General features: G+C 38.0%; 1 protein-coding gene across 4 annotated transcripts in view; it reads right to left on the bottom strand.

The window, feature by feature from the left end:
- LOC591623 (laminin subunit alpha) overlaps nucleotides 1-19,054 on the bottom strand; it is a 102,398-nt gene that overhangs the window by 38,077 nt on the left and 45,267 nt on the right. For 3 of the 4 annotated variants that reach the window (XM_030982139.1, XM_030982145.1, XM_030982160.1), the window contains 23 exons: nucleotides 18,818-18,958; nucleotides 18,074-18,226; nucleotides 17,534-17,647; nucleotides 16,902-16,985; nucleotides 16,095-16,216; nucleotides 15,250-15,358; nucleotides 14,153-14,269; nucleotides 13,470-13,597; nucleotides 12,467-12,550; nucleotides 11,699-11,907; nucleotides 10,891-10,991; nucleotides 10,042-10,222; nucleotides 8,964-9,092; nucleotides 7,657-7,808; nucleotides 7,027-7,137; nucleotides 6,297-6,408; nucleotides 5,469-5,633; nucleotides 4,527-4,714; nucleotides 3,540-3,656; nucleotides 2,450-2,607; nucleotides 1,725-1,863; nucleotides 1,108-1,198; nucleotides 191-229 (listed from right to left, as the gene is read on the bottom strand). In XM_030982139.1, the coding sequence (XP_030837999.1) occupies nucleotides 191-229; nucleotides 1,108-1,198; nucleotides 1,725-1,863; nucleotides 2,450-2,607; nucleotides 3,540-3,656; nucleotides 4,527-4,714; nucleotides 5,469-5,633; nucleotides 6,297-6,408; nucleotides 7,027-7,137; nucleotides 7,657-7,808; nucleotides 8,964-9,092; nucleotides 10,042-10,222; nucleotides 10,891-10,991; nucleotides 11,699-11,907; nucleotides 12,467-12,550; nucleotides 13,470-13,597; nucleotides 14,153-14,269; nucleotides 15,250-15,358; nucleotides 16,095-16,216; nucleotides 16,902-16,985; nucleotides 17,534-17,647; nucleotides 18,074-18,226; nucleotides 18,818-18,958 (2,944 nt within the window). The remainder of the gene's footprint in view (nucleotides 1-190; nucleotides 230-1,107; nucleotides 1,199-1,724; nucleotides 1,864-2,449; nucleotides 2,608-3,539; nucleotides 3,657-4,526; nucleotides 4,715-5,468; nucleotides 5,634-6,296; nucleotides 6,409-7,026; nucleotides 7,138-7,656; nucleotides 7,809-8,963; nucleotides 9,093-10,041; nucleotides 10,223-10,890; nucleotides 10,992-11,698; nucleotides 11,908-12,466; nucleotides 12,551-13,469; nucleotides 13,598-14,152; nucleotides 14,270-15,249; nucleotides 15,359-16,094; nucleotides 16,217-16,901; nucleotides 16,986-17,533; nucleotides 17,648-18,073; nucleotides 18,227-18,817; nucleotides 18,959-19,054) is intronic. The other variant, XM_030982152.1, reaches the window with a different exon arrangement.

The following is a 19,054-nucleotide window of genomic DNA, read 5'->3' as shown; positions in this document are numbered from 1 at the left end:
ATACAGGTCCTACATCAAACAATTCTTCTTAGATGGATCAGTATAGGTGACCATTAAAGACAGGTAGCATTTATAGAGAGGATGCATCAAGACAGGTTTGACTGTATATCTTTAAGGTGCATGATATTTACACAAGAAACAAACAGGATGGAAAATAAGAATGAATTTGATGCTTGGGGATATTACTTACTCAAACTCTGGTTAAGGAGGGAGGCTTTAGGGAGGGAGCCTGCAAGGGGCAGGGTGGGGAGGGGGCACAAAATTCAAGAGAAGCATACCATTATAAACACACAGGAGTATTAAAAAAATATTTAAAAAACAATTCTAAATAATGCATATGAAATCAACAAATGCTTAGGCTATGTTCTTTTTAACAAAACTATAACAACAAATATTTAAAAAACACAACAACAAAAGCGCAGTAGAAAACAAGCTTTAAGAGAAGAAAATTCCATGGGCATGACATACAATAGGTACTTTTAAGTATGCAGGACTAAATACTGTACACACCAAAACTAGTCTGAAATACAAAGCTGTGTTTTATGAAATACAAATATGTTTCATATAGTAAAGTATCATAGCACAGAGAAGCATTTACGTGTAGCTGATTGGCTTTCACCATAAGAGTAGCGGTAGTAACAGATTGACAAAAAAAAAAAAAAAAAAAAAAAAAAATCAATTTATGTATGCAGACATGTAAATATTTTTTGTATTGCGCAGAAACATGGACATTAATTAACCAAGGCTATGGAAAAGAAAATCACATTATATGGACCTTGGGTGTACAGGAGAATGATGGGAATATTATGGAAATAATGCATATGGCAGGGCTAAACATGTAGGTAACCATATTTGCAAATTGGTGGCGTCACGTGGGCATGCATGGTAAAGATAGATTTGCCCGTCTGCACTAGTTTGGCCAGGGGGGATTAGACCTCCCTGCAAGGTCACGACACATGGTTATCTCATCAAATCAGCTCTGAATTAACAGAAGAAAAAGGGGATCATGGGGGACCAACAGGCACCGATTAGGCATTGTTTGCTATATAGAGGGCGCATAGCTGTAGTGCAGTAGGGCTCTAAGAACGAGAAATAAAGACATTTTACCTTCCATATCTTCTCCGGCTTCGACTGCCTTCCGTAGAAGCTTCTTACTGCGACGTTTGGAATCTTGAGGTTGGGTGCCAAAGTCGTTCGCCTAGAGGTCAAAGATTAAATGTGCATAGAGGTCAAGATCAAATGCGCATAGTGCCACATCATTTCATTTCACTGCTCCTCTCTTCTCAGGAGTATATACAGATGCATAATCGGATAGGAAGCTTCTAAAAATAATACGGATTTGGTGTGTGCATGCCTATAAATAGCACTGGCTGGAAGGCCCACAAGTGTGCAAAGTGTGTATACTGACAACACTGATATTTTATTTTTTAAATGTGTTTACTTGTTTTTAATGCCACATTTTCAAACCAAAATTTGTTGCCAATTTACAGAATTTACTTATACATCATTTAATTTTATGGCATCAAGACAATTGGAAAATGCAACACAAATAGGGCAAATTGCATGCAGAAATTTTGCTCCTTCTGCTCATTTGATATACATATAAATCTTATTTTACACAATGTACAGTATTCAGCCACACTGCAATAGGTGGAAACTGTCCTGAATAGATTTAAAAATAAAGGATCAACAGCTACAGAGGAGGAGGGGGGGTGTAAACTTACAGCATCAAGTGCCAGTCCGGATGCATTCAGGGCTGCCCTAGCCGCTCTCTCGGCCTCGTCGATGGCATTACCGATGTCCTGGTAAGCTCGGACAGCCTTCAGCGCATTCTCAGACAGGTTACGAGTACTGTCAAACATCCTGAGGGGAAATTAGAGCGTAGAAATTTATACATTTATTTATTTCATTTCCAGGCAAGATGATAACAATACATAGGAAACATCACAGGGTTGACAAAATGATTAAGCATTAACAGTATGATTTTAGCACCAGCCAATGCCTGGGGATCACTTAAAAAAAATTAAAAATTCAGAAATTGAAAATATTAAATTTAATACATGTAAAAATTATGATTTGTTTGTTTGTTTTACTCGACTGCTAAGAAAGGGCGTGTATGCTTGTAAGTAAGCAACCAGAGTACCGATGGCTTTAAGTCCTCTCTGAGGAACTTGGTAATGAGGATTAATGCGTTACCAAAGGGCACTAACACATTTACTTGGTTTCGAACCTGGGACCTCCATTGTGCCTCCCTTGTAGTAGTATTAAGATGGGGTTTTTTTTGGCCTTGCTTTACTTTGAAAACATCTTGACTTCACAGAAAGATGGCATAATTTGAAATAAATAACAGTAGTGGTAGCGATGTCGGTAAAATACCCTCCCTTTGTATCTTTACAGTTAACATAAACTTAATAAATTAAATTATTTCGAAATGGAGAAATTTTCTGACCTATCAAGCTCTTCAGCAGTGTTCCAGAGATCGTTGGCGTAGTCTGTGGCGTTATCGACCAGCTCTGGTAGGTTACGTCCCTCCTCCTCGTAGCGCTCGATGAAGGGCTCTAGTTGGTCGATGGCAGCCTCAAGTTTGGAACCATTCACTCCAGTTGCCTAGCGACAGGGAGGAAAGAGGTGGTCACGAGAATGTCTAAAGATACACGGTCATGTTCCTTGAAACCTTTTTTGTATTTGCTTCTGTATTCTGATCACATAATGTATATTTGTCATTGTAAACTTCTTCATTATGTAACATTCTGTTGTGACATGACCTTTGTTATTCCTTAACCAATGGACAAGAAATTTGTGGTATAATGACAGATGGATGAAAAAACTCAATTCAATTCATGTTTTGCACAGATTAAAGAGTCACACTTCATGTAGTTTCCCACACAATCCCTCTCGACCCTGACACTCCCTCCCTCTGCTTCTTTTCGTCTCAAGCATCCTCCTCAATTTTAACAACTTTCCTGCTTTCTTTCTTCCTTTACCATATTTTTCCATGAAATCTTCGGTCTTCCTTTCCCTCTTATGCCATCCGTTTCAAGATCCCATGCTCTTTTCATAGATTCATCATCTTCCCTTCTCACCACATGACCCATCCATCTTTAATAATCCACTTCTCTTTACTACTTCCATCAGTTTCTTTCAGACCAGACCTTTCCATAAGCTCACTTTTGTTCATTCTATTAGACAAGTTTCACACCACAAATCAATCTTGCTAATAAACACTCATTTTCTCAAGTGCATTGGACCAGAGTGCATCTAAGAGCCTGTGAGCTTGATCACAAGAGACATTATGCTTTGCATACATCAGTTCATGCCCCTTCTATGATTCTATTTCATATTTTACGTTTTAATTATTATTATCATTAATATTATTGTGTATTCATTTTTTCTTGTTTTTTTTGTTTGTTAATAATTTATTATATATTCATTTTTATTTTATTTTATTTTTTATTTTTTAAATTATTATTATCATTATTATTATTATTATTATGGTAATTTTTTTTTTTTTGGGGGGGGAGAGGTGGAGGGTGACTTACATCAATAGCTCTGCGGGCATCAGCCAGGAATCCATAGGCATCGTCCAGAAGGTTGGTAGCATTGGTCACCTCTTCTTGAGCCATCTCGTTCTTAGCGTTCACCTCAGCAAGGACATCCTATAAACAAATAAGAGGTAAAATAAAAGTTGTAACACCATGGATCTTGGGAAGAATGAATTGCTTCATAGAATATGGAATAGGGAGTTGTGGCATTCCATGGTCGCCGACGTCTCAGGACATGGCACTTAAAGAAGAAGAACGCATCAATATTACAGGTTCTATTTCACAATGTGACAGGGTCATAAAATTACTTGAACGATCTATCCATAGGTATCGTCCTCGAGGCTGGTAGCGTTAGTGACTTTTTTTTGAGCCATCTCGTTCTCAGCATTCACCTAGGCAAGGACATCCTTTAAACAACCATAATTAAAATAAAAACTTAGTTGGATTGAATTTGGATGTCACAGGTGTGCGTAGTCCTTTGTACCCAAATCTATGTTAAGTGATTTTTCAACACGATTTTGTCGCTTCTATCACAATTTTCCCAATTTGAAAATCCGAATACGCAGTCTCCACTGATGAGATGTGGGGTTTAAATGAAAAGAAAACATGGTCACCGGTGAATTCATTTTAATTGAATTGAAAACTATAGGTGCAGGTACATACAGAAAGAAAGGGGGTGTTTCACAAAGATCCTAAGTTGGACTTAACAATTATGGAAAGCTGTTGGCATCTTTGAAAACATTTTCTAAAAGTTATTCTGAAAGACATAAAATGTTGTTTCAAATCATTCATATTTTCTATTATCCAGGAGATTTCATGTTAATGATGCGAAAAGTCTAATAAACTTGAATGTTTGCTTTTGAAGATATTTTATTTTAAGGCTACAAATGACTCTCCATAATGTTTACGTCCAACTTAAAGTTAAGTTCGACTTAGGATCTTTGTGAAACCCCCCGAGGACTGGTTCACATTTGACTTTCTCACCTCAAAGGCAGGATTACGATGTTTGTCCAAGATGGCGTTCACTTGATCTGTCGTATTGTCGGAGTTCTCACATAGCGCCATGAGTTCGTTCAGCTTGTCAAGGAAGACATCGACATCGTCGCCGACCTCATCGGCTCGATCACCGACCTCCGCGGAGTCGTTTTGAAGTGCCCGAGCTCGGTCAAGCACTAGCAAGAAAGAAGATCAAGTAATAACAAAATTGAATTATGTTGCTTGAGAATGTGACTTTTTAAAGGCTACAATGATGTTCTTCCAAACTTGCATAATAACAATCGTAACGCTCACAAATTATTTTTCACCTCTCCCTAATACGCAACCTTCTTTTTAAAGGTATAGACCAGCTCTGGTCGTGCGATTGCATTGTGAAAGAAACGTTGTGGAATTGCTCAGAAAAAGTTGATCGTCTAGCATATAAGTATTGGTGTGTACAGCAAGGTTCTGGAATGATCAAAATGATAAGAAATTTGGCCAAGTCTTGGTAAAGCAACAAGCCCTGTACACAGAAAGATATATATGGGACTACATAAGCATGTGGCATGAAAAATCGGGCCTAATTTTTAAGCTGTTACTTGACATATTTAGAATATGAAGGCATTTGAAGAGCCATACTTTTCAGGGAACAATTTTTCTCTGATGTTCTTCCAAACTTTCATAACAACAATGATAATGCTCACAAATTATTTGTCACCTTTCCCCAGAACTCAACCTTCTCTTTAATGCCCCACTGCACTACTTACAGCTATTTGCACCCTCTATATAGCAAACAATGCTTAATCGGTGAACATTGGTCCCCCATGATCCTCTTTTTCTTATGTTAATTGAGAGCTGAGTTGATGAGATCTGTCAAAGACCTCGGTGGGTGGTCTAGTCCCTTCTGGCCAAACTAGTACAGACGGCCTTTAAATATTTCTGAACACTCACGTTCTTGAGCTAGTCGTTTCTCCTCTTCTGCGGCCCCCTTTCCGGGGTTGAGATCTCGGTCCTTCAGTTCCTGCAGGATCATTTGGGCACGGGCCAACAGCTCACCGAGGTTTGTGTTGCTGGATATTGTTCCATTACCGATGGCTTGCAACTCCTCCACAACGTCTACAGAATGAAAGGAATGCCAAATGAAATACACCAAATGTATTTTAATGATTGATAACAGAAAGGATCACACGCGAAACCATTTTCAGCACGGCTATTATGAGCAGATATTGCTCAATGAAGTCACTAAAGACAAAGACATCAAATGAAATACACCAAGGTTTGTATTGCTGGATATTGTTCCATTACCGATGGCTTGCAACTCCTCAACAATGTCTACAGAATAAAAGGAATGTAATGAATTTTTTATGAACAGTGAGATTACTATTTTTTTAGCCCTGGGCCCATTTTGTAAAGAGTTGCGATTGATCAAAATCAATGTTTAACTAATAATTGACTTTCAGTACCTGTAGATTATCTGTCGAGTCATGATTTTATGTATTTTGCATATTCATCGTTGTCGTGCCTTGATTGAAAGTTTTGGATATGTGCGTGCTACAAATTCATATATACAGTCAAACCTGCTTTAGAGACCACCTGTATAGAAAGACCACATTTTTTGTTTTCCTCGAAATTGGTATCTCATTGAAACATGTACTAAAGGAACCTGTACATAAAGACCACCGGCCTATATAAAGACCTCTTTTCTTGTCTCCCTTGGGTGGTCTTTATAGACAGGTTTCACTATATTATTATTATTAATGTCATAAGGAAGTAAATTACCATGTATGAAGTCGATGGTTGCGTTGGCGTCGGCCTCAATCTGTTGCGCCCTTTTCTTAAGAATGTCTGCATCGTTGGCTGTACCATTCCCATTGGTAACTGCTGCCATGGCCTGTGGGGTTGAATTATATTACAAAGAGTACATGATATGTATCAATACTTGTGGGGAAGATCTAATTAGTACATGTAGATGTAAATTTATCGCCTAATTATTAGATCTATCTCTGACCTATCCAGCCTCATAAGAAGCCAGTTCATAGTTGCAGTCTGAGCATGAGCAGATAAAGGTCATTGCAGACCAAATTGTGAAATAAACAGAGACAAAATACTGGATACATGTTCAGAGAAGTTATGTAATCATTATGCATTTATGCACAAGCAGTGCACTCCACGATAAATAGGTGGAAGTATTCTTTGAAAAGGGGAAGCGAAGGCTATTTATTCAGCACCTCCATAGCTGTAGGAGTGATTATTTCAAAATGTACAAAGTGAGACGTCTTCATGTTTTGAAGATCTGTGGATATTCGGGGTCATTTGGGACATGTGCTAATCGTGAACAGGTTTATTGAGATCGTCAATCTGATAGATTACTTTACAAGTGAGAAAGAGATCGAAAGGGAAAGAGACAAAGAAACTATTTATAGAAAAACACTATGCACACATAGACAGACAGACAGACAGACAGGGACAGAATGGAATGAAATACTGTATATAGTAGAGAGATTGTTACCCTTTCTTCGACCTGTCCTGCTTGATACTTCAGATCATCAATCTGGTATGTGAGGTTACCAAGCGATCCTCGGACTAAGGCATTGTTGTTGTCCAAGTCCTCCACCTCGGGCTGTTGTAGAATGATAAACAATACAAATGGTTATCTCGGTTATCACAACAAAAATATCTGGGGCCGTTTCATAAAACTTGTTATCTATAACAACTGCTAAATTCCTATGAAAAAATTTGCTCTCAGCCAATCAGATGCCATGATTTCAGTAGCTTATAACAGTAGCTTGTAACTTGTTATTGATATCAAGTTTTATGAAACAGGGACCTGGGGGGTGTTTCACAAAGATCATAAGTCAAACTTAACACTAAGTTGGACTTCAACATTATGGAGAGCCATTTGTAGCCTTAAAAAAACATATATTCAAAAGTGAAAATTTAAGTATTTAGACTTTTCATAAATTCCACTTTATAACACTTTCAAACACTCATTTTCACAACCCACTCCATCATCTACATTTTCATTAAAATCTTTTTCTTTAATAAACATTTAAATTGAGGGAAAACAAATAATAACAATGACTGACTACATGTACATTTAATATTTATTTGGAGAAGAACTACAAGAGAAATGTCTTACGATAAGATCATGGATGGATCGATTGAGATTGTTGAGACGCTGGAAGGCGACCACGCCCACGGTGATATCCGTCAGGTTACGATCAGCCTCGTCAAGATCTTCGGCCATCTCTTCTACGATGTCCAACAGGAGATGGACGCACTCATCGCAAGCTGTCGTCATGGAAACAAAAATCATTGGAACAGTCATCAAGTCTGACTTGTATTTGTAAATCTCTGTCTATGACACTTTGTAATTTTTTTTCTGATTTGGAATTGTTCATTAATTTACACTTTCAATGAATATGTACCATATTAGGCTAATTCAAAGTACCATATGGTAGGAATGCTTCCCAGGGAGTGGAGATGGTGCACATCATGCAAGAATGACCAGTAATCCAAGATGGTATTTCGTATTAAGCGCTTTATATATTGACATTATTATTATTACTACATGCATTTACAATTCCAATTGTACATGTACATTAAACTAGAATTCCTATGATCTGATTTGTCATTGTTATTCTACTTAAAAATGTACATTAATTCAAGATACCAAGGCACATGGGTAAGCTTTTAGCTATAATAATGAACTGCCTAATGATCTACATCGATAAAAATCAAATCAAATCAAAATAATATACGGGACATGACAGGGGATTGTTAAATTTCCTAATTTTTATTGTTTTTGTCTCCATAAATTTGTTTTAATATTTTCACAGTTCAGGTGCATTATTGACAATATCGAAATACATTGTATCACGTTATTGGTGAATAAATAAATATCAAGCTGTAAATCAAGTTAAAGCCCCCCTGCACTAGTTCGGCCAGGAGGGAATAGACCTCCCTGCATGGTCACTGACAGGTGGTTATCTCATCAAACCAGCTCTCAATTAACATAAGAAAAAGAGGATCATGGGGGACCAAAGGTCACCGATTAGGCATTGTTTGCTATATAGAGGGAGCAAATAGATATACGTAGTACAGTGTGGCTTTAACATTTTTACAGTTGCTGAACATATCGTCAATATTGAAATACATTATATCACATTATTGGAAGGGGTGATAGTGAGTACCAAAAACCAAAAAAGGATTCAGGGGGGGGGGGGAGAAAAAAAAGGCATCTAACAACATCCCTCCCCCCCCCCCTTTTAAATAAGAAAATTGGGAAATAAATGGGGTTTTTTAATTTTAAAAAAAAAAAAAAAAAAATCGGGAAACCGATTTAAATCTGATAATTATCATGCCTGTATTGGTAAATAAATAAAATATCAAGCTGTAAATCAATTCAAAGCAAATCAAATGAAATAAATTTAAATCCGAACTTACGTTGACATCCCTGCTCAGTGAGGATATAGCGATCTTCACACTGGTCGCAGTTCTCTCCCATAGCCCCAGGAGGGCAGAGGCATTCGCCTGTGTAAGGGTCACAACGGAGCTTGGGGTCACAGTTGCACTCTGAAAAGAAAGAAGGCACAAAGAGATGTCAAGATTAATTATTAAACTAGCATTGTACAGCATAAAGGGAGAGCATAAGAGAATCTTTTTTCCCCTTAAAGATAAAGTTGAGTTCTGGTCATGTGATTGCATTGTGAAAGAAACATTGTGGAATTGATCAGAAAAGGTTGATCATCTACTATATAAGTATTGGTGTGTACTGCAAGGTTCTAAAATTATCAAAAAGTCTCGGTAAAGTTACAAGCACTGTACACAGAAGATGTATTTGGAACTACACAAACATGTGGCATTAAAATCCGTCCTGATTTTTATGATGTGACATATTTAGAATATTTAGGGATTTCAAGAGCCATGCTTTTCAGGGAACATTTTTTATCTGATGTTCTTCCACACTTGCATAAAACAATGATAACGCTCACACATTATTTTGGTACCTCTCCCCAGAACTCAACCTTCTCTTTAAACAAGCATTGTACAGCATAAAGGGAGAGAGCATAAGATAATCATTTTCCCCCTTAAGTTTGCATGCGACACTGGAACAGGGGTAATAAGCATTGTGATTTTGTTTTTAAGGGAAAGAAAGGGGGTAGAGGGAGTGAAGAGGGAGCAGGTAGAGAGGGAGGGAGGGAGGAATAGATGGGGAAGGATTGAAAGAGAAGGGAGGCATTGAAAGCGAAGGGAGAATGGGATTGGAGAAATAGAGACAGAATGAAAAAAGCAAGTGAGAAAGAGAGAGAGAAAATATGGTACAGTCAAACCTGTCTATAGCGACCACCCAAGGGTAACACAAAAAGTGGCCTTTGTAGACAGGTTCCTTTAGTACATGATTCAATGAGAAACCATTTTCAAGGGAAACAACAAATGTGGTCTCTGTAGACAGGAGGTCACTAAAGCAGGTTTGACTGTAATGGTGAAGAAAAAAATAAAATGGGACACAAGAACAACTTACCATAGCAACCATTGGGTCCATAGTTCCAGTATCCATGGAGACAGGCATCACACTTGTCCCCACCCACACCAGGCATGCACGTACATTGTCCGGTCTCCATGTCACATTGGCTATCCACAGCACCGAGGGAACAGTCGCAAGGCAGGCAGCCACTACAACTATCAAAGTTCCAGTAGCCAACCTAGTATAATAATAAAAATAATAATAAGACTCAGTTTTTATATAGCGCTTATTAGAATCACTAAGCGCTTCCAAACTTGGAGATTATTACCCCGGCTTTAGCTGTGCTGCCATTGCGGCGCTCTACCATTTCAAAGAATTAATTCCTGCCAGGTACCCATTTACATCACCTGGGTTGAGTGTGACAAATGCAGATCAATGTCTTGCCAAAGGACATTAGTGCCCCGGCGGGTCTCGAAACGCGGACCTTGTGATCGACAGTCCGGCAATTTATACCACTTGACCACGTTACCTGTGTAAAATTTGTAATCATCTGCTACTTTTTGCATAATTTATCCTTACAATTATTGACAGTAACTATCCATCGCACAGTCGCAAGGCAGGCAGAATGCAGGGCCCTGCTTCATGAAACTTGTTATCGATAACAAATGCTCAATTTCTAGGACAAATTTGCTCTCAGCCAATCAAATGCCACGATTTTGGTAGCTTATTACTGGTATTGTAACTTGGTATTGATAACAATTTTATGAAACAGGGCCCGGGATTGACTTCTTTGAGGTTGATTCTATGCATTCTAGCTGTACATAATTTTTTTTTTTGGAGGGGGGGGGGAGGCGTGATTAGTATGCTTTAATGAGTTGTATAACTTATAAAATGTGGCTGAATTACCTGACATCGTTCACAGTCGTATCCCACAACGTTGGGTCTGCAGTTGCAGACTCCGTTGAAGTTGTCGCACGAATCACTACCACACCGATCACAGGAACAAGCTGAAGAGGGCCAAAAGAAACAAGATCAAATAAGAGCTGCCATCATCAGGCCTTTCGTTGACATAGGTCAAAGCTATGTCAACAGTATTCCTTCAAAGTATATGAGGCACTCTCTCTTTTCCAAAGTCAACTGACTACATGAATAGCAACTAGTACAATTAACAACCAAAGCAAATCACTAGCATGGATCAAATTATTGACACATTGAACAATCATTTTGCATTCTTCAATATTCTGCAGACTTTTCATGTAAAATGTTATATGATTCAGGAGGATAAATCTAAATGACGGGGAGGTTTGCCACGCACTGCACAATTTCACCTTGTTACCTTAGCAATGCTAAAACAGGCATCACTATATTCATTGCAATCCTCGCAACATAATCAATCTTTACTTAATAATAATATACACATCGGTTGAAACCTCTTTCAATATTACTTCATGTACTTGCTCCCAATTCAAGAGAGATTTTCTTCTCTTTGACAAATTCCAAAAGACACAGGGAAAAAAATATTGAACAAATTTCGGGGGCTACTTTTCAAGCTTGCTTTCATGAAGTAACACTCTTTAATTTGTTTTGCATTGAACTCTTTGCAAAGTTTTGGGGGCTCTTTTATGACTTTTGGGGGCTCTTTTTGGCATTTTGGGGGCTACTTCATCACGAGCCCCCATGTGCATTTTCCCCCTGAAAAGACTTCTGCGCCTACCTTGGCAGCTCTGGACGCGGGCGTCACCGTAGTACCAGTCGTTGCAATCCTCGCAACTCCTCCCCTTGGTTTGGACCACGCAGTTGGTGCAATTACCGCTGGACTGATCACACTCGGCCAGGCCGGTGGTGGGATCGGTGTTCCCGCTGCAGTCGCATCTCCTACAGGCCTGACCCTGGAGAGGGTTACCATAGTAACCTTGAACGCACCTGGAGACAGGAGGAGGAGGAGGAGGAGGAGGAGGAGGAGGAGGAGGAGGGGGGATGAGTTGAGAAAGGTTACAGGGGACCCAAGTTTAAGACTTACACTTAAAAAAAATCATCCCCTGACAAACAATAAAATGGTTGACTCATGAAACGTCGGGCCTTCCATCTTTCTTTCTCTCTCACTCCGAATTCATAACCTAATTTACTGCTCCTTTTCTGGACTCCACTCACAAAAGAATACCCCACTCTCTCCTAATTTTCTCTACTTCTCTTCGAATAATCTTCAGTAGTCTTCCACAGGATGAAACCAAAACAATACCGCTCCCCCCCCACCCACATTAATTACGGAAAGGAATCGCAAGTGAAATCATTTAAGACATGAAAAATTATGAGCAGCTGCTTGCTCAATGGAGTTGCTAAATGAAATAAACTACATGTTTCTTACTGATAATTACAGAAAGGATTGCAAGTGAAATCATTTATGGCATGGGTACAAATATTATGAGCTGATATTGCTCCATAAAGTCACCAAATGAAATGGAATACAACAAAAGCATCTTACTGGTCACAGTATTGGCCGGTATGTCCCGGTTGACAGATACAGAATTGGTCGCCCTGAGGCGAGAAGGTACAGGTCACGGCAAAGCTGATAAAAGAGAAAGAAAAATTCAAACAAATCAATGAAAATTATCCAAGTAGTAATGTACTGTACATTAAATAACATTTTAACATAAACTTAGCAATCATTATTAGCAAAACCCCAGTTGTCAGCTTAATTAGTATGTGTTAAAATGAGAAGTATGGTCATATGACTTTCTCAGCAAGCAACTTTTCATTTGACAATAAAAGGTAATCGACAGTATTTTGTTTTATAATAAATCTCTATAAATTCATACAAGAACTTTAAAAAGAATTGTTAAGAACAGCTTTATTTGCAGCACGTAACATTCAAAAGTTGCAAAAATTTAATTTGTTGTACTTTGCAGTACAGAACTTTCATGAACCATGACCACGCATAAATATCATGCACATACATGTACAGTTGGACCGTATCCATTAGCTTTGAAATTTAAGTGGATGATATAAGTTTGGTTCATATATTTGGAGGGGTAAACCTGTTTTCTCTATTTAAATACTCTTTATTTTTTCTTTCTTGTAAAAATTTTGCATCGTTCACGTGCACGTCGGATTGTTGCTCCGAAAGTAGCTCAACTTTCATGAACATGACTCATAAATTTCATGCATGTACAGTTGGACCGTACCCATTACCTTTGAAATCCAAGAGGACGATATAAGTTTGTTTCATATATTTGGACAGGTAAACCGATTTTGTCTATTTTAAATACTCTTTTTTTTCTTCTTTTTTGTGTGTAAAAATTCTGCATCGTTTGCGTCCATGTTGGATTGCTGCCCCGAAAGTAGCTCAACTCACATAACTATTACCATGTACATTGTGTTTTCTATATTGTATGTTTAGTTATAATTATTACCATGTTCCTTATGTTCAACTATGTTATCGTTGATAAAGTGGAAATAAATAAACTTGAAATAAACTTGAAACTCACTTTTGGTTTTCTATCGGCTGTGGACACGAGCAGATCTTGCAGGCATCAGGGTCACCGGAGGGGGCATCGCCATAGTAACCTTCCTTGCAACTTTCACACTGATCGCCCACGGTGTTGTGGTCGCATTCCTAAAGGGTGGAAAATGGGTGAAATCAGTACATTCTGTGAATATAAGGTCAGATGAGAACTACTGAAGAAGGGCATATTAACTCAATGAGGGGATTTGGAGATAGGGCAGGAGATGTCATGACAATAATTAATATGATCACTTCGGCATTCAAGAAATCATTTTTAGGGCTGCTTCAATATTTAATGATTTCATCATCGTCATCATCATCATCATCGTCATCATCACCATCATCATTTTAAACTGCCTATGGATAACGATGATGACAATCCACATCATTGCAAAGAGTTTTAAGGAAACCGTTTCAGGGCCACTTCAATCATGTCACAAATTCATCATCATCATCATCATCATCATCACCACCACCACCACCAATCATTATCACCACCACCACCAACCATCATCATCATCATCACCACAAAATTCTTGAAATTTCTGTGACCATGTCCATTCTCTTTAAATAACTCAAGGGGTTACTACTTTCATAGCATGTAAAGGAAAAGGGCATTACATTAACTCATTCGGCATGTAAATGAAAATTCAGAGTATTACTTACCAGACATTGTCCAGTCTTGGAGTCGCATCGACTAGCATGACCATTGCAGTTACATGGCACGCACTGTCCAAGGTAAGGACCACTGCCGGGCAACCGGTAATGACCCTCCGCACACAGCTAGAGATACAAAGTAAGAGACAGTTCATAAATGGTTACCTGGTAGGATTATTCCTTGAAATGCACTGAGCGCTGAAAACGGTTGCCAGAGTTAAAGCTAGGGTAATAATTTCCAAAGCTCTTTGGAAGCGCAGAGAGACGTTATATAATGTGATATGCGCTGTACAAGAACCAAATATTATTATTATTATCATAACAGTATTACAGTTTACAGGAGATAAGATCTGTTTCGTGCCTGCCATCACTTACTTCGCCTAACATGACAATCCATTAATATTCTACGCATTTATGGTTGACAATGCTATAACTACATGTAAGAAGGTCTTACAATAATAATAAAATAATAATAGTAGGTTCTTGTATATTTCAGACACATATTTTTTGGCAATATCAAAATGAAGAAGGTCTTATATCATGATACCTGTTTATAAGTAGATTGAAATTAAAACAGTGTTAAGGCCATTTTATAACTCTGATTTTCACTTAATCGCTCAAATGGTTCTCTTCATATTCTATACACCTTTTTTTCCCAGCCAAGAGGCAGAAATTCATATCTCACTTCATACGACAATCCAATGATATTACATACACATATTTTTTAAATTGGTACATAAAGATGCAGAAGGGCTTATGTGAAACTATGTGCAATCAAAATCAAACTCAAGTGTTGCCAGAGCCATTTATTTTACAACTTGTTTTTCATTTTGTTCCTTGACTGTTTCTTCTTCATATTCAAATAAAATAATTTAAAGCCCCTCTGCACTAGTTTGGCCAGGAGGGATTAAAACCTCCCTGCATGGTCACTGACAGGTGGTTATCTCATCAAATCAGCTCTCAATTAACATAAGAAAAAGGGGACCTTGGGGAACCAATGGTCACCGATTAGGCATTGTTTGGTATATAGAGGGTGCAAGTAGCTATAAGTAGTGCAGTGGGGCTTTAAACAACGCCAAGATCGGAGGCAGAAGGGCATGTCTCACCTCACATGACAGTCCTTGGTACTGGGGCGGGCAGCGACACCTCTCGACCTCCTGGGCTACGGCGCCATCTCCGTCCCTTCTCGTCACATCCATGGACACACCAAGCAAACTGAAAAGTGATGCGTAACCATGGTTATGATACATCACAAACATTACCACGATACAAGTTTGTATGCCAAAAAGCACTGTTCTTTAATAATACAGACAAACTTGTACAAGACTGTGTAAGGGAGGCATATAGTCTTTAAAGACAGGTTTACTGTAATACATGTTTCAATGAGGAACATTGTGTCAAGAGAAACAAAAAATAAGGTCTTTACAGGTGGTCTTTCTATAAGTCAAAGTGTAAGCAAATAATATTTACATCACTGTCAAAGATAAAAATGTTCATGCAGTGGGTGAGAATTGTTTTCTGTTGCTTTTTCTTGTACTTGGTACTTGGTGATGTACTTGTACTTGGTGATGTATCTCGAAGTGTATTACTTTGCAGTTTTCTCTTGAGAAGTTTTTTTGTTTGTTATTGTTATTTGTTTTGTTTATTTTGTAAGGTTTATGGTGGTGTACCATTAAGCATCTTACTCTCCAGTTTTGTTTTGAGCAGTTTGTTGTTGTTATTATTGTTTCATTTGTTCATTTATTTCCATCTTCATATAAAAACAATAGATCATTACAGTATTATACTTTTTTTTTAAATACATGCAATCATACATGTTAACAGTATCAAAGAGACCAAATTTACCAGTCAAAAATGAGAAAAGGGGAACTAAAATAAGGCCCAAAGGGTGCATTTGTTTGTTTATTTGTTTGTTTTGTGATGTTTGGTGGTGTATCATGAATTGTCTTACTCTGCAGTGAGGATCCTGTCAAAGTACTGAGCTCTGATCTGCAGTGAGTCGATGTTAGCTAGGACCGTCATGAAGTCACTCCTCGATACCTCAGCCGCACTGATGCTGTACTGGAAGTTGTTCTACAAAGACAATAAGAAAACAAGAGATAGCGTAATGATTAATAATCAAATTCATGAAGCACTAACTACAAGATTTCCATTCTATAATTCAATGTCAGCCAGAAATGTTATGAAGTCACTCTTAGATACCTCAGTGGAACTGATGCTGTACTGGTAATTATTCTACAAAGAAGGGATAACCCAATGTTCATGCAATAATAATCACATTTTGTATAGTGCTTAATGAGAGTGTTGGTTTCTTAGTGCTTTAATAATTTGTTGTAATCATTATAAGATTAATAATCCATTGCTGTAATGGGAGTTTTCTACAAAGACATTAAGAAATACCACATTAATTGAGTGATCAATAATCTATTGTTATACAAAAGGTTGGTCTAAAAAGACATAAACAGGTAAAATAGTGAATATACGATCAAAAATCTACTATCTGTAGTCTGAGAGACATGCCCACAGTAGGAAGGGCGCTCATAAATACTCATATTCGTGCCAGTAGGGCCAGGGCGTTACACTCCATGTGTTCGCCTCGGCCCCTCACAAATGACACAACAATGAATTTTGCAGTTCGTGAAAGTTTCTTGCAATGTAAAATGCTCTCATTACCAATTCGCCAAAGTGTCAAGTTGCAAAGTTTATGGTTTAACGATATAATGAAAGTTGTTGTTAGAATCCTTGAGAAAATTGTTACCTCTTTCAGCTCGACAGAAACGGACAAGTCCTGGCCAGGGTCTGGCTGATCAATGTGAAGATACATGATGCTGATGTTGTTACCCTGCAAGGTCAAAGGTCAATAGAATTGAGATTGGAATTAAAATTGAATTGAGATTGGAATTGGAAATAAAATTGAATTGAGATTAGAATAGGAATTACAATTGAATTGAAATTGAATTTCAAATTGAAACTGAAATGGAATTGAATTTGAAACTGAACTCACTATTGAAACTTAAATTGAAACAGATGGAATTGAATTGAAATTGAATTGAATTCCAATTGAAACAGAAATCATTAAATGGAATCTAATTTGAAATTGAAATGACATGAATTGAACTGAATTGAATAGTATTGAAGTGAATCAACCTGAACTGAACTCATTTGAATTGAAATGAAACCAATTGAAGGGGAAGGTTTATATTATCATTTCTCTCCAGTTAATGGCTGAGCTATGAATTTTTTATAACAGTAACAAAATATAGAACTTTATTATGCATGCATAAATATGATAATCAAATTCATATACATTGTAGTTTAGCATCTTACATAAATTAATGATTAATTTTGGTTTATTGGTAGAAAATTAACAGATAGATTTATAGGACTTACAGAAATAAGGATGTCTGGTCGTCTCATGGGCTGGGCGGGGCCTGCACCACCTAACTCTGCAGGCTGAGGGTTGTTTCTCACGGTGTACTCCAGCTTGCCTCCATAAGATGTCAGCTGCAGAGGGACGTTAAACAGTTCACATGTTCAGAGTTACAAGTTACCAATTACCTTACAAATAGAGTGGTCTGTATTCTACTGATTCGGTGATACCGACATCGGGTTTTAAATCACGTTTTAAGGCATCGTTTAACAACAGAAAATCTGAGATGCATGGCCCCAAGTGTTATCAGTGTTTGTGATATGGTGTAATATTGAAGCCCTAAAAATCTGCCCTTCAAATTGATCAAGAAGTGCCTCAAATGACTAGTCTACTCCCAGATTTTCTTTTGGTTTTCGAGAGTACATTTCAATTTGAATATCTCTTTATAAAAGTGAGATAATATAGTGAAATAAACAATTTAAAATTTAAACCTCTAACCTTCAATATTTGTTATCAATAGATTACCAACTACCATGCTCAAAACTTTCGAGGTGTCTTACCTTATTGCCGATGAATTTCTCTGCCGCATTCCAATAGATGGCGTTCTGCGGGGTGTCCCCTGTTCCACTGACATAGATATTCGCAAAGTTGGAACCATAACGGACTGCGCTGGGGTCAAAGTTGACTGTCGTCCAGCCATCGACCATATCAATCTACATGTATGAGGTTATCAGAAGAAAAAAACGGGCCATTGTTAAATTGTGTTGGTTATTCATTGGTAACAGAGTCAAGAAACTATTGACATTAAGATACGTGGTGCCAGCCCATCATCACAAAAAACAAGGGTGTCAATGGGGGAGGGGGGATCATTATCATCGTCGTAGTCGTCGTCGTCGTCATCATCATCATCATCATCGTCATCATCTCCTCCTCCTCACCACTATCAATAGCATCATTACCAGTAATCATTATCTCCACCACAATCATCCTTATTAAAGTGCAACTTTACCAACATCTCATTGAAATGCATGTTAAATTTGACACATGCATTTTAATAGGTTGTCTGCAAACTTGTAATTAAGGTGGTTTGTGAAATAGTTGGCCAGAGGTTCTAAAGAGAAACATGCATACATTGATATGCATTAGTTGACATCCTAACCCAACGCTTGTCCCAAGCTTGTATGAAACCAGGAGCAACCCTAACCCTGCTCCTCTGACAAACTCAAGCCCAAAGTAACTGTCATCACAGCAATTACCGATGGCGCAATTGTCGTTATGTACAAATGTTAATTTATCCAACTCACCCTTGCTCGTCTGCGTGTGTAGGAGCGGCAGTCTGTGCTGACACCGAAGCAGAAACAAGAGATACAGCCCTCAGGGTTGGAGTCAGCGAGGTAGAACGTACCCGGCTCGCACTGGTTGCACTGATCCCCGTAGACATTGTCCTGAGAGAACACATCATAAGGAGTTAATGATCAATAGCATATATATATAGAGAGAGAGAGAGAGAAAGAGAGAGAGAGAAAGAGAGAGAGAGAGAG

The sequence above is a fragment of the Strongylocentrotus purpuratus genome, unplaced genomic scaffold (genome assembly GCF_000002235.5).
Source record: "Strongylocentrotus purpuratus isolate Spur 01 unplaced genomic scaffold, Spur_5.0 spur5_contig_823, whole genome shotgun sequence".
Lineage (NCBI taxonomy): Eukaryota > Metazoa > Echinodermata > Echinoidea > Camarodonta > Strongylocentrotidae > Strongylocentrotus > Strongylocentrotus purpuratus.
This window is presented reverse-complemented; position numbering and strand designations above follow the sequence as displayed.